At 34.5% G+C, this 16,733-nt stretch overlaps 1 protein-coding gene across 3 annotated transcripts in view; it reads right to left on the reverse strand.

The window, feature by feature from the left end:
* LOC105302318 (E3 SUMO-protein ligase RanBP2) overlaps nt 1-16,733 on the reverse strand; it is a 54,361-nt gene that overhangs the window by 11,406 nt on the left and 26,222 nt on the right. For all 3 annotated transcript variants that reach the window (XM_023520506.1, XM_011375297.2, XM_023520507.1), the window contains exons 18-23: nt 15,623-15,758; nt 12,274-12,368; nt 6,780-11,391; nt 3,737-3,907; nt 2,993-3,085; nt 2,496-2,674 (exon numbers count right to left, since the gene is read on the reverse strand). In XM_023520506.1, the coding sequence (XP_023376274.1) occupies nt 2,496-2,674; nt 2,993-3,085; nt 3,737-3,907; nt 6,780-11,391; nt 12,274-12,368; nt 15,623-15,758 (5,286 nt within the window). The remainder of the gene's footprint in view (nt 1-2,495; nt 2,675-2,992; nt 3,086-3,736; nt 3,908-6,779; nt 11,392-12,273; nt 12,369-15,622; nt 15,759-16,733) is intronic.

The raw sequence follows: 16,733 nt of genomic DNA on the forward strand, positions 1-16,733 counted from the left end.
TACGAACTCATAAAACACACACACATATACATACAACAAAGTGAATTTTACTCATGTAAATAAAAATATTAATGCAAATGAAAAAGGTCATTATTTCTTGATGTATTAAAGCACAAGAGATAATTCATTCTATGTGTCAAATAGAGTATCATAGCAGTATTATTCATGATAGCCAAAAAGCACAAACAACCCAAATGGCCATCAACAGATGAACGGATAAATAAAATGTGGTATTATTCAGCCGTAAAATGAAATGAAATACAGATCTATGTGGCAATGTAGATAGATATACCTCAAAAATATTAAGTGAAAGAAGCCATACACAAAGGCCGCATATTATAATCTATTTATATAAACATCTAAAATAGGCAAATCTACCGTGACAGAAAGTACATCAGTGGTTAGCTAGGGCTACAAGAGTTGAGTGGAAATGGGGAAGGGTGGTGACTACTAGAGGTGATGATGAAGATGTTCTAAAATTGACTGTGGTGATGGTTGCACAACCAAGTGCATATACTAAGAACCACTGAAACTACACACTTTAAAATGGATGAATCATATGGTATTAAATTATATCACAATAAATGTTGTCCAAAAATTGTAGGCTAGATTATTTTATTTTGGGGAAGGGTGTGTTTTAATTCAGCTCCTAACCCACCCTCTCATTAGAGTCCTTGAACAGAAAATTCCATGCAAGCAAATCAAATTCTGTTTTATTCAATACTATATCCCCAATTCTCAGCACAGTGCTAACTCATAGCAAGTGCTTATAAATACCACACACAGGCATTTTATGCAAGTTGCCATATCTGAAGAACTTGCATAATCCAGTATGAATTTAACTGAATATAAAGTAGGAAAGATGCATTCTAAGAGACTGTAAATCTAAATCCTTTATAGCATATTTTAGTTTTAATAGTTTTTAATTGTTTCATCTCTGTGTATAAAAGGGAACTCTCCTGCAAAATGACATATTGTGGCATTTTTTCAACCTTCATAGTGATTGATCATATTTAACTTCTGTACTAAAGTTATTTTTGGACAGCCCCTACTACTGTTATTTAATGAACATTATGATACAGGATATTTTAGAAGATTTTAAGTTACAAAAATAATGAATATTTAAAAGTAACACAATAATAACCTCAAATGAAATATTTCAACACATATAAACATGGTTCACAAAACACTGACAAAAGAGACCAAGTTCTTGTGTACCAGCTAAAACGGTACCACAAGGTGGGAAAAGAATAAACAATGTACAATTCAGTCTGCACATCAGTTCTGAAATTATTTTTAAGTTCTAAAATAAATAATTTTAAATAAGTTTAATTATTTTTTAAGTTTTGCACCTAAGAGTAAGGCCACATTTAAATTACATGGTTCAACAGCATAATCCAAATGTATTATTAATATGTTATATTTGCAGAATAAATAATTGCATGATAAAGCCTCTAGCAGCCAGCTATTAGAGAATACAGAGAAATTATACACTGTGTACTTCCAAGTAGTCCAGGGAAACTGTTGATGATTTAAAATACTCTTTAGATTTAGCACAGAGAGGCCACTGATGCTAAAACTTCAAATAGTTCGAAGTTCAAATAAATCTATTCTATTATAAATGACAAAGTGATGTCATTACATTAGCTGATGGCCATTAACTACATGTGCACTGATGAATAAGTTTAAATCTGCTTGAACAGTTGGCACATCCTAGGTGGACAACTGGAAAAAGTAAGCCAGCTATACTCCTCAGAGACACACTATGAAAGGCAGTAAATTTCTTAGACCCAGACCATGTGTTGGACCACATCACTCTCTCTCTCTCTAGCCACTTAAATAAATAAATAAACCACTAAATAAATACACCACTGCATTCACATAACTAACTCCAAGACTTTCTTTCATTTTAACCACCTTTACAACAAAAAGTATTACATGAGGGGGCAAAGAACCATTCTGAGTACATGTCAATATTAGATTGTAAACAATTACTAGACATGGACTTTGTTTTCTAGTTTCTGTGGAATACAAATTAAGACACCAAGGTATGAATAGCTATTAAAATAATCACTATATTTGAGCTAAGAAAGTAATCAAATCATGAAATTATTGACAAGGCAAAGTATAAGCCAAGGGAATTAAATAGCTTTCAAATGCTGTTATTTCCTATCCACTCTGCCTATCCTAAACTAATTTGCATGAAAAATGAACCACTTAATACTGTTGCTGGTATTGTGGTAGACATACTTAGAAATATCTGCATCGTCTGTGCTACCCACCCCGTTTCCCCAAAACCCAACCTATGCACAGGGGTTAACCTTTATAGTCCTCTATGTAGATCAAAATTCTTCCTTCTTTGGACATAGCTGACTGTTAGATGCCTAACTGATTTGCTAGCTACAACTCATTATTACCTTTTGGTAAGAACATTCCAATTTACTGCATCAACAAAGCCAACTGAATCAGAAGGAAAACAATGGAGATGTTCTTACATGGGCTTCCTTAACTTTTTGAAACTCTGATTGAAAATCTTCCCCATTTCCGTTGTCCTCATCAGTATCACTGCAGACTCCACAAAAAAATGTAGGTGGAAGTTTTAATATATCCGCTTTTGCCTTCTCTTCAACTGTTGGTTTCTTTTCCCAAACAATAATACATTCTTTCTCATTTTCTGAAAATTCCATACAACATAAGCAAAAGAACATTAAGATAAAAGTAGATGAAGTCAAATATTCTATAACAATGGCCATCAATGTAATCTACAAATTAAAGACCCAGGTAACAAGATCTTTGAGTGCTAATGGAAAACAAAGACCACCAAGAGAACAATGCTTTTCATTCTATATTTTTAAATATTTTAAATCACCACAGGAATACAGTATCTAAATATTGTAGATACATAAATAAAACTGATAATTACAGAAATAAGATTGGGAGATTCCTTTTAAACAGATTATAAAAGACAGTATAATTAGTAATTTTAACATACCTGTTAGATTTTTTTCTAATGGTCTACATTTTCCTGAGTCATCCAGATATAGTTTTCCATTAAGTTTCTTGACAGCTGTCTCAAAATCTTCATCTTAAAGTATAATTAATTTTGTTAAATAAAAAATTTCTAGCAAATTTCAGTTTTCCTAGCCAGAAACCTAGAAATTATCTCCAACTTCACACTTTTTCTTATTCCCCACATCCAAATACCAACCAATTTTGCCAATTCTATATCCCTAATGCCTCTTCTACTGTTAGAACTTTCATTGAGGCTATCCTCATGTTTGAGATGTTCTATTACCATTTTAGCTCATCTTCCTATCTTCATGTCCCATAATCCAATCATCTATACCACTACCCAATGGGCCCTACTGAAACTTCGGAGCATATAGTTCCCCTACTTAAAAATGTTGATAAGGCACACACAGTTTCCCATAATCAAATATCTGTCTGCTTTTTTCACTCTCCCATCTTTCTAGGATTCCCAAGGAAATTATGATTGTTTTCAAATACCTCAAAATGCCTGCCCTGCTCATTGCAGCCATCCAAAAAATGCTTACTTAATAATAAATGCAATTCTTTCAATCATTACAACCACTGACTATTTACAAATACATTAAGATAAACATCTACCTGCAAGAACAGTAATAATGAACTCTAAGAGCAGGCTTAGTATAATTTAGCCATAGCCCCCAATTAAGATTCATATGAACAGAGCACTTTAAAGTAACAAAAGATTTACCATCGTCTTCTTCCTCACTAACATAATCTGGTCTATTCTTATAGCAGAAGAAAGTTGGAGGAAGTTTAAGTTTGCTTGCAAGAGCTTTTTGTTCAGGAGTTGGAGTTAGCTCATATACAATGAAAACATCGTCATCTGAGAGAGGATCTTCAGGTTTTTTCATCTCTTTTGCTATAACAGAAGTCAAAAAATTGATAAAGACGAGGTGTTATTAACATCAATATTCTAACTGAAAATAAAAACCATGAAACTTATCTTTAGGTTAAAATAGCAAACTGAAAAAACACATATACTTTGATGTGGACAGAACTCTAAAACAATAATGAATTAGAATTAGTAAACTGATTTAATGTTCTATAAAAAACCTTTAGTGAACACAGAATCTACTAAAAAACAAAAAAATCCTGCTTTTACTTAGTGACCATTGAAAAAATATACTATTAATGGCTATAATTTAAAAAAGTATTTAAAAAGTGCTGCCATAACCATATTTGACATATTAAACAATAGTTTCGCAAAATATCCATGCATTTGCAAAAACTGGAAAAAATTAAAGCAATCATAAGTAAAAATTAGTGTAAATATAAAACTAATGCAAAGCCAAACTTGTTTAGTTCCAACAAGGAAAGTTAACAATTGCCAAGGATGGTGGGTGATTTAGTAAAATACAGTTTTGCATTTTCAAGAATAGCAAAATTAAATAAAAACTGTTATCCTATAGGTAATATTGTCAGAATTTCTATAGCTGAAAAACCAACAATGGTTAACAAAAAAAAAAGGCAAAAAATGGAGAAAAGAAATTCTTCATACAGTCTTCTATAGTCTATAAAAGAATTTCTAGATAAAGGAACTGATCTAGATAAAGGAACATAAGCAATTCATGAAGCATATTATCTACCAACTGGCACTGTCCTATATAGTAGCCTAGCTACATGAAGCTATTAAGCACTTAAAATGTGGTCAGTTCAAACTGAGATGTGCTGCTAGTTCAAAAATACACACTGGATTTTGAAGTCTTGGTACCAAAAAGAATATAAAATAATGATTAAAAACTGAAATGGTACTTTGGATATAATGGGTTAAACTGAATACTAAAATTAATTTCATCTTTTTTTCTTACCTGTTTCATTTTTCAGTATGGCTACTAGAAAATTTTAAATTATACTCTAAGGTCATGTTTATTTCTATTGGATGGAACAGGTCTAGAGAACTAGAGCCCTTTTACAATATTACTTGCCTTTCACTCTCTTTCATTACAAAAACAGTATCGATTCCTAGCCAGGAACAGTAAATGAACACCAAAAGATAAAGATTCTTGTTCCAGTTCTGCTGTGAGCTGGTAAAGACAACTTGGGCATACTGGACAGTCTGCTGGGCCCTAGTTTCCTCATATCTAAAGTCTTCATCTATAGGATCCTCTGGGACTGTGACATTCTCAGACCTGAAACCGAATAAGGTTCTTTGTCCTGAAGTGTATATTGGTAAATTTACTCGTAGGCCAGGGATTCTTAACCGAGGGCCCTCAGTCTGTGTGTAAGTATATACCCTTTACAGAAGAAAGCTCACACTTTTCACATAATTTCTTAAAAGTTGTATCCTTAAAAGTTAAGAGTTACTTAGACTGGTAGTATAATTGGTATACTTTAAAACTGAAGGTCCCAGAAATCAAGGATCATTTCATCACTGTACTTGTTTACCAACATCTAACATATTTGGGTTGCTCAAAATATATTATTAGACATTTAACATTGAATTTTCATTTCCCTAACTTTGCTCCTGAAGGTCTTCAAGAGATCCCACATTTCTTATATTCCAATCTAGTACCAATACTTACTTTTACAAAAGATCTATACCATATATATAACATACCAGGTATATAATTGTGATGGCTAAAAATGGGGTCTGCTTTCGAATACAGTATTTTTCTAAACCATGTCCAAAAAAACAGCCCTGAAGAGCCATTCTATTTCATGCTATATACATGCTGTTGCCATCACATGTTTGTAGACTGGCTGACATTAGTGGCTAAAGATAAAGGTTAGATAAAATATAGATTTTCATTAGGCAGAGTTAAAAAAAATAGAGTAATGAAACACCAAGCAGCAAAAGGTAAAGACTAACTACAAAGATCTACCTCAAAATAATGTTAGGCAATAGTGAGAAAACAGGACATCCAAGTACATTTAAAAAAAAAAAAAAAAAAGCTTTAATGGGTGTTATACCACCAGTCAAAAGTTACTTGCTCTGAACTGGCATTCTTCAACATGCACACTGTAGTGTTAAGTACTCAATTTCATATAGCCATAGTTACTTTACTAAAAACTATCAGCTGCTAAAAAAACTGATGTCATCTCATATTGAGAATTCTAGCGCTATACCTTTGTTCTCAGGCTGTGAGGAAGGGGTGCTGGTCCAAAAAGCCATTGGATCAGATTTAAAAAGACTAAAATTAAATCCTAGAAAATAAAGAGTTTAATTTTTGAACATTTTTAGAATCAAACTGAATATGATTTTAAAATATAAAAAGCCAGGGTCTCTCAATTTATACCAATTTGGCTGTTTTACATTTTCATTTATCCCAAAGGTTCACTTTTTGCTCGTTTAATAAATAGTGGCAAGACAACCTTACATAAAATGTGAACATCTCAGCACCATGTCTTTTTGAGTGGCAAATAATAATAAACAATGAACACTTTAAAAATCCAAGTTAATGCTCATGATTCAAGTATGTGTCACTAAACTTCAGTACTGTACTGGGTTAGTGTGCTCTGCCTAAGCATGATATAAGTATCATCTAGTTATTAAAATCTCTTAAATAACTTACACACATACTCTCTGCTACTGTTTGAACACTCACAGGTAAATTTATTTAGGGAGAAAAAACATCTGCGCAATATTTTTTGGCTGTTCACAAAGCACGGTGTTCATGACCCAGCTTTTAGTAAAACATTAGTATCCCACAAAAAGTCTGCAGCAAGATAAACATTAAAAGAAAAAAATTAAATAAGAAATTATGCTTAATCTATTAAGACTAAGTGCTTACCCTTTTCTGGTGTTTTAAATGTACAATTAGTTGAGGAATCTTCCTTTGGAAAAGCAGCAAAGCGATTTTTGACTCTGCCATCTGAAGACTGTTTGATATCAGAGTTCTTTGACTCTTCACAATTAGGTTCCACTTTTGTTTCAGATCCACTTTGGACCACTGAACTGGTTTCACTACTGTCATTTTTTACAGGTGCATTAAAACTAAATCCAAACAAAGACCCAGTAGCTGAACTGTTACCAAATGCAAATGGTTTTGATTTTTCACTACCAAAAATGCTTTTAACAGACTCTGAACCAAATACAAACTTTGGAGGAGAAACCACTGCTTTTGTTGTTTCAGATGTGCTAGACACTTCTCCAATTTCTGAAGTTGCATCTGCTATATCATCACCCTGAATTAAATCTGTCCTCTCTCTTGTGGTTTCTTCTAACACAGCTACAGCAATTTTGCCACATGGTGACTCTCTGGGAGTGGTCAAAAGAGAAACATGAGGTGTTATCAAAGAATCTTTTTCTTGGGCTATTTTTGCTTCATCAAATATTTTCTTAAATAAGTCTGCAACATCCTGTAGTTTAAAACGGACAGCTAAATGTTCTATTTTTCTTTCTCCGTCTGCAAAATCACATGCAGTCCACACCCACACTCTTTCTGTCCCTTTCATATTTTGCAAAGTCATGTCTGGAGTTATTCTATGATTGGCACAAAGTTTTAATACCTGGTCCCTCCTCATCACTATGCGAACTTGCTTATTATCATAATTCTGTAAAATCTTTATATCACCAATGCCTCTTTCTTTCCACTGACCAACATCTTTATCATACCTATAGAGTTTTGCTCTGTGACTAAAAACAACTTGTTCATTTTCCTCACCACTGGACACTTCGACTAAATCAGGTAAAGGTACAACAGGTTCAAAGTACTGTCCATCTCTCTCTTCTTCTTGAGTAACATCGGATTCTTCATCAGTGCCAACTGAGGTCCCACTCTGATTCAACTTGGCAGGAGACTTAGATGGACTCAAAGCAGATTTAAAACTAAAGTTAAATCCTGTTGTTGACTCACCAAAGCGGAAGAGATTTTTTCTCACGGGACTACTTGCCAGTGGAGAAGCATGTACTGAGCTACTACTAACACTATCATCCAAAGCATCTTCCCTTAAATCATAATTATCCCACTCTAATGCGGGCCCAGTGTTTTCAGGATTTGGCTTAGTAGTTGGGTCTGAAGCACTGGCAGCACCTACATTGGAACTCTTACTTTCTTCCTCAGTGACTTTTGTTTGATCATTTGTCAAAAATGTTTTGAAATCTTTTAGTCCACTCTTCATTTCTTCAGCTCTCTGTATTAACTTGGCGGCTCTGCCAGTATCTACCAGTTTATGGGGAGTCTGAAGTGGTATATCTAATAGAAGTCGCTGGCATTCCTCAAATTTCTGCTTGAATTCTTCAGCCAGCTCTGGTGTCTTAAATTTTGCTGCCAGCTGCTCTAGTTTAGCATCACCATCAGAAAAATCACTAGCTAACCACATCCATGCTCTATCTGATCCAGAGAGGGGCTTCAGGTTCATTGTAGTTGTTATCCAATGATTAGCACACACTTTTAGTACTTGTTCTCTTCGCATCAGCATTCTTAGTTTGCCATTGACTTCATTTTTGAGAATTTTTAAATTCCCCAAACCCCTTTCTTTCCATTGACTTATCTCAGCATCAAATCTAAATAATTTCACCCGCTGTGAATAAAGAACTTTTTCATCTTCTTCTCCTGTTACAAGTTCCACTTTTTCAGGCATTTGAACAACTGGTTCAAAATGGATGTCATCACTGTCCTCAGTCTTATAGGCATCATCATCTTTCTCAAGGTCAGAAGTGTCGGCTTTATCAGCCATTTTAGTACTTTGCAATGAGAATAATTTTTCTCCAGCACCTGAAAATCCCTTGAAATTAGGGTCCTTTTTGCCAAATTGAAATCCTTCCCCTGTTGATTTTGCCAGATCTGCGAAGGTAAAAGTGCTACCAGTTTGACCAAAAATCACACCACTACCATTCTTCTGACTACTAATATCCTGAGCCTGAACACCAGTGTCATTTTCAAGGGGCTTTTCACTCTTCTCTTGATCTTCTGACTCCTGAATGCCAAATTTAAATCCATCGGCAAACACAGGAATAGAAAAATTAAATCCTTCTATTGCTGACTTAGAGTCTGTATCAGAAGAATCCTGAAATGTAAATGAAGGTATATTTTCTTGATCGACATGCCCAAATTTAAATCCTTGTTCTGTGATGCCAAATTTAAAAGCTTTTTCTGAAAAGTTACTTTTAAATCCTGTTCCCACCTGACTTCCAGAAGTGTCATTTAACTTAGTTTTTGAGCCAAATGTGAAAGCTGATTGAGCTTCTGCACTAGGTTTATGAGTTGGTTTAGAGGCCGCACAAGCCACACATCTTAAAGAAGAACTATCATTTTCCACAAAGCAAACCATACAATCCCACTGTCCTTCCTTCTTGGTGAACATTCCTTCAAATCCACTTTTTGTGGCCTTGCTTGTCTCTGAAGTACTGAACTTAAAAGAGGCAGGTGCTGGAACAGCAGAAGTAGATAGGCTCGGTTTACTTGGATTCTGACAAGCAACACATTTTGTAAAGCTTCCTTCATTTCGTACCAAGCATGTACTGCAATCCCACTGTCCGTCCTTCTTAGCAAACATGTCCTCAAATCCACTCTTTGGAGTTTCGCTTATCTCTGAAGCACCAAACTTAAAAGAAGTAGGTGCTAAAACAGAAGATGTAGGTAAACTTTGTTTTCTTGGATTCTGACAAGAAACACATTTTGTAGAATTTCCTTCATTTCGCACCAAGCATGTACTGCAATCCCACTGTCCTTCCTTTATAGAAAAAACAGATCTGAACTCACTGTTAACAGACTTAGGAAGATCTCCCTGGCCAAATTTAAAGGAAGGTTGCTTAACAAATGAAGATCCACTTTTGTTAGCAGACTTTGTATTCTGGCATGCAATACATCTAGATGCAGTAGGTTCATTTCTCACTAAACAAATACTACAATCCCAGTGACCTTCTTTCTTTGGAGTCATCAATGCAAATTCATCTGGAGTATTTTCTGGGCCAGCTTTAAGAGCAGAAACTGTTTCAACTAACGGTGGGCCAAGCAGTTCTTTATAGCTTGGGTTTAGATTCTGGCATGAAATACATTTCTTAGCAGTTGCAGCATTCTTTAATGAACAGCTATTACAAAGCCACCAAGACCCTTCTTTCTTTGCTACTTGAAATTCAAAATTCATGTTTCTGACATCAGATTTGCAAATATCTTCGTTATCATGACCTGTGGGTTCTTTTACGATTCTCAGAGATTGATTTGTTGTGGTGGTTACCTTTGTTCCCGAGGCTTTTAGAATGTTCTGGGCCTCTTCAAACTTGCACTTAAAAAGTGCTGCTTCCTCAGGAGTTTTGAATCTAATAGCAAGTTGTTCTGGTTTGGGTAATTCATCTGCATAATCAAGAGCATGCCACACAAAAGATTTGTCTGACCCAGTATTTGGTGTCAGTTTCATATCTGGACTGATGTAATGATTTGCACAAATTTTCAATATTTGCTCTCGTCTCATTAGAAGGCGAATTTTACCAGATGTTTTATGCCTCAGTATTTTTACATTGCCAATTCCGCGTTCCTTCCATTCTTTGGATTCTGCATCAAAACGGAACAATTTTGCGCGATTGCAAAAGAATTCTTCTTCATCTTCTTCACCAGTTTTTACTTCAATTTTATCAGGAAGAGGGACCACAGGGTCAAAGTGAGGGCCATCATCATCTTCATCACCATGGGCACTCCCTCCATCTGTTTCATGATTCTTCTTGGCCAGCTCTGGAGCAGGTGTTCCAAATACTGATTTTCCTGGACCGTGGAAAGTAAACATATCATCATTTTGATGAAAACCAGAATTCTTTTGCTGATTTGGGCCTATGTTTTCAGTAAATGAAATTCCAGGTACATTTTTGCTTCCAAAATTGAATGTATTTCGAAGTCCAATAGTTTGACCAGCTTTTGCTCCACTGTAACCATCTCCTTGCAAAGGTTTATCTGAAGTCAGGAGACCTAAAAGACTTTCGCTATTATTGTAAACTGTAGAAGGGGGCTGTGTCACAACCTGCGGTGAGGAAAACGTGAAGTCACCATCATTTGATTTGAAATTTGAGTTAAATTTAAAAGGAGTTGGCTGGTTTGTATGTGCAGGTGCTGTCAAAGATGGCCTTACTCCTTCACCTGCCACGGGCTGGACAAAATTAGTTTTTCCAAATTCTATAACTTTAGATTCTGCAGGTCTTGAAGCATGAGCTACAACTGGAGGTTTTGTGAAATAACCTGGTTCTGGCAAAGGTGGGTTTGTGCTTGTCTGTTGAACACTGTAATTAAAGTAATCATCACCCCTGGGTGACAAAATTCCTGTGGCAGGAGACTCAAAACGCAACGGAGGACCATACATCTCTTGAGAGAACATACAAGCAGATGTGCTTTGCACTGGTGGTGTGTGCATCTGTTGTGGATAGGCATAAATATGCTGTTGAGGTGGAAGCCTATTCATACCATAAACTGGACCCTAAAAGAAAAAAAAAGTTAATTTCTTTTAATTTATTCATCTACAAAATTATAGATATCTAAGTATAAACCAATTTTCACAAACCACAAACATGAGTATTATAACGCAGAGATATCATTAGGTAATGCAGTACATCATTGAGACAACATTACTACAAAGATACTTACAGTTATATTTCTTTTTGGCATACAATAAAAATTGCCTTAACTAATGACAACATCTTAAAAATTTAATTTTCTTACAATAAATGCAGTATCTTCTTCCCTCCTAAGCAATGTGTCAAATGATGTTAACAATAATGATGACTTAACATTTACTGAGCATTTACTAGTGTGCCAACTGAGCACTGTTCTAAGTACTTTACATATATTATCTCATTTTAATATCCTCAAAAACCCTATGAAGTAAGGCATTATTATACTCATTTTACACATGAGGCAACTAATGTATAGAGAGGTTAAGACACCTGCCCAAAGTCACAATGAGCAGAAGAGCCAGGGTCTAAATGCACCCAAGCCGTCTGTCTTTAAGCTTCACATTCAACTACTGTTATAATATTGGGGTCTTGGCCACTTTGGGCCTGGAAATACCTACCACATAATGGTTCAGCAAGGACACGCTAGTCCTATTTCTGCTAAAACAGAATGATGAAGGACCCACATCCACACCCACCACGACCACCACCACCACCCACATTTAAAAATATTCTAAATGTTAACACATTGCAACATAAAAATGACTAAAAAGAATAACTTCTGTATCTGAAGAGAAATGTAAAATATCTACTTCTTGTGGGACAGACAAGTTTTAATGCTGAACAACTACTTAAATTTCTCTGATGGAAGCCTGAGCAATTAAAAAGGAGATATTTATAAATGTTACCTTTGTGGGAGTAACATTTGCTGCTGGTCTGAGAAGATACTGGGAATTATATGCTGGTGACTGACTATAATATACTGAAGGGCCAGTAGTTGCAACTAAAAAAAAAGAAAAAGAAAAAAAAGAAAAAAAAACAATTAAAAAAAATCTTAACTATAGTTAAGAATATCTAGGCAAGAACTATGAATACAAAATAGAAATCAAAGAAAGATTTAACTACATAAATTCTTTTAAAATTTCTATACATCAAAATACACCATAAGATCACTAAATCACAAACTAGGAAAAACTGCTAAATATGACACATGAGGAATGAGAAAGTAGCACCAGTAGTCAACAAAAACAAGCGCCTCACAACAAGCATCAAAAAAGCAAGAAGTGGTTGGTCCATTTTCTAAGAACAATTGGTATGATGTGAAAGCAGTCATGTTCAACATAAGAAATATTGGTAATACATTAGTCAGGAACCAAAATGCATCTCATGGCCTCAGAGCCATGTTTTTGAAGTGAGCCTTGAAAACCTGCACAATGATAAAGATGCATTTTATAAACTCGAGCTGAGATTATTCAGGTCAAAAATCACCAGACAAATTCATGGAAAAGGATCTCACAAGTAACATTAAATGTGTTCCTTGGGGCTGGGGGCGAGCAGGGAAAAAGGGCACATCATGACCGATACTCATGTTGATGTCCAAATTATTTCCTTCATCTGTTTTGTGTGAGTTTCACCAGGAAATCAACAACTAGAAGACACTTATGTTGATGGCAAACCACAAATAGTCATTTGCCTGATCTGTTTTATGAAAGTTTTAACAGAAAAGAAAACAACTGAAAGACTATTTATGCTTTCACCCAAAAGACGACACAGGAATTGTGACTCAAGAGATGCTAAACAATTGATTCTGGTAAGCAATGATATAGACCTAAAATAGTCTAGACATCCTGGGGGAAAAAAAAAGGAAAGAAAATGCTGAAGCAGCACAAGTCTGAATTTAGAAAACTAATGGAACTGCCTGGTGAAGATCATTATTTTGGAATATTTGTGGGAGAATACAAGCATAGAACAAGCTGACTGACATGAGCCAAGAATCATAAAGTGTGAAATTTAACTAGTGATTTTATCAGTGATTAGTGATTTTTTAATAGTGGAGGAAAAAAATTAAAGAGTTCTTATAAACCTACTATAAAAATGAAGTTAACTGTTCATAAAAACTTAAAAACTGATTCTATTTTTGTTCTTAAAAACTGGCAAAGGTTTTTATAAACTGATAACAGTTAACACTACGTAAGAGTATAAAGAGATGGACACCATCAGATACTGGTTGTAAGAATATAAACTGCCATAACTTCTAGAAAGCAATCTCCCAACACAAAAGAATTTTTTAAATATCCTATAATCCTAGGAATGTGTCCACTTTATTTATAATAGCAAAAACTGGAAATAACAAAAATCAAGGAATAAAATTTGCAGTATTTCCACATAATGGGATATTTTGTATTCATTAATAGTATTTTCAAAAAACATTTATAGGAAAATGCTTGTAACTTAAAGTAGTATTTTAAAAAACAGGCTTATTCATCTACATACAACATAAAAATATGATAAAAATCTCACTAAAAATTCCTTACGTATACAAAGAGAAAAGACCAGAAGGAAATGCTTCAAGTGTTAATAGAGCTCTATGTGATACTGTTAGCTTTCAGTTTTCTACACTGTTCAATGCATCTTAATATTTCCTATAAGCTTATTGTTTTTCGATCATCTTATTTTAAAAAGACAAGGACCATCTAGGAATATTTTTACTTCCATTAAGAAAAACAAAATCTGTGAACACAGAAATGGGAATCAGGAGACTTGAACCTCCTTTCAGACCACAAAGCTGCTTTGTGACCTTGTCAATTAGTCATTTGGAGTCTCTATTTTTTCAATTGTAAAATGAGGATGTGCTGCTTCTACGTATTTCATAGGGTGATTGCAAGAATAAAATGAGATGATTGAATGTTATGTTTATGTTTAATAACCAGAAGACCTTTTATGACTGTATATAGAAAAAGAAGCAAAAATTGTGACACAAAAAGGTGTCAAATGATCAATTCCACACAGCACTCAAAAAGCCCTAGAAAAGGCTAGCCGGTTTACTTACTTTCCTATACAAAGCTCTTTATAGTGCACAGGGTTTGTAAGTGAGCAATGTCTGAACTCAACATCTCATATATTTATCTATGACTTAGGACATTTAGTAAGTTTGACTTTACAAAGACTTTCTATTATTTTGCCTGCTTTTAGAAGACACCATCACAAGAGGACAGTGGGGCAGCCGTTAGAATGGCCCTAGGGACTATCATGCACAAATGCACTAATCTAAACTAGACCATAACATTCTAAATCTTTCCTAGGTTAAGACCAATTAGAAAAAAATATGTGCTACTACCATTTCAGGAATCTGTCTCATATAAAAGAAACCTATTTCTGTCATCATTTCTGGGTATCTGGGGGCAATATATCATACTGGCAAATGGCTTTAAAGTTAAACCACCAGAGTTTGAACCATAACTCTATCTATAACTCTATCCATAACTAACTGTACAATAATGGATAAGTTACTTAACTTTCATAACCCATTTCCTCATCTATAAATTAAGATTAATAATAGTACTCTGGGTTACTGTGATTAAGTAACACTACATAAACAAAGCACTTCTGCACACAGACAACCCACAGGAGGCACTATTAGTATCCTTTGGTTCATTAAGTGTTTATTCACTGTAGGTAAATGCCTAATACACACCCGCACTTATACAAAGGCCCACAAATACCATGCAAGTCTTTTCTCCACATTTCAAATAGACAAACTGGCTCAGAGAAGTTGTAAGTGTTACAACACAACTTCAAAATCTAGTATGGTCTAGCTTCAAACTCCTCCCTTCTATGTATGACCAAGTATTTCAAATCAAGTAAGATTTCCTATGAATGTCATACCTCTGAATATATCATCAAAATAATTCCCAGGAAGTTTAAGTTTTTAATTAGGTATCTCTTAATGCATAATGATATCACTTAACATTTTTCAATTATAAAAAGTAGTACCAGCTCAGTCTCAGCTCCTCTCATATGTGCATTAAAGGGTTTTTTAAGGCTTTATATACAGGATCATATGAACCTTTTGTTTTGCTTTGATTTCTAAAAATCTCACTAAAACCAAAAATGCTTAAATAATATAAAAGCAGACATATATAGACATGTATATAAACAAATGTATGCAGACAAGGTGATTTCATAAGTTATCTATTCAAGGGAAGGAGAAATACAGTGATTTTACTACCATCTGTAATTATCCAGTTGCTAGTTCACCTGTTAGTGGAGCCCCATGAAAAGTCTGTGATCCCGGATATCCATCAGGCACTGAATCTGGTCCATAACATTCTGTAGGCCAACGATGAGGGGACCCTGAGTTACTGCTATTTAGTTTCAATTCCTGCATTTCTTTCTGTTGGAACAAGAAAAAAAATTTTTTAAGCAATTATATCATGCCAGTAACAGTGCTAGATTGGAATAAATAAATATTTTAAATTTAAATACCTGATGACACCTTTTAAGAGATTCTATATTCCAATAAGATCTGATTATCAAGTACAGATTTAAGAACATGATCCTTAATTTGTTAAGAATTTATTTGCTCCCATTCTTTCATTCCTTAGCACCATTATCTAATTCATTCATTGTAGATTAGAGTTAGCTCTAACCTAAACTGAGTAACTTCCTAAATGGCCTCATCTCCATTTCCATTCTACACTTTCCTAAATTAATTCCTAAAGTTCAGCTCTAGCCAAGACACTTTCATGCTCAATAAAACAAGCAATTACAAATTAAAGTCCTTTCTCTGACATTCATGGTCCTCAGTATTATCTTACACATCCTTCCAATATATCTCCTTTCCACAGTGTTTTACTCAGTCCATCTGAACTACTCAACATTCCAAATTACCTCCCAATACTAATTGTCAACATATCCACATTTGATGTAACAATACATTCCAGGCACTTAAGTTCTTAATCCATGACACAGTTACATTAAGTAATACTAACTTACATCTTAAAATAAGTTAAAAAAAAAGATGCAGCAAATAGCACAGCTAGAATTCAAATCAGATTTTACTCCAAAAATGTTTTTATAACACCACTCTGCTGCCTAGACAAAACGGCAGACATATTGCCTTCTAATGACAGCTATGTGACTAGCTATCAGATCTATCATTTTAAAGACAACTAAATGAGTACACCCTCCCTAAACATAGAATCTACAAAATGTCCCTTACAAAACATACATTTATCAAGAAACTATGTCTTTTCTGAAAAAAACTACAGTGGTATTGAACAGGTCACTTTTGAAAACATTATCAAACATCTCTAAATGGGCCCAGCTATCTGACCAGCTATAACTGGTATCAGAGACAGATCCAACA

Source organism: Pteropus vampyrus, unplaced genomic scaffold, assembly GCF_000151845.1.
Source record: "Pteropus vampyrus isolate Shadow unplaced genomic scaffold, Pvam_2.0 Scaffold269, whole genome shotgun sequence".
Lineage (NCBI taxonomy): Eukaryota > Metazoa > Chordata > Mammalia > Chiroptera > Pteropodidae > Pteropus > Pteropus vampyrus.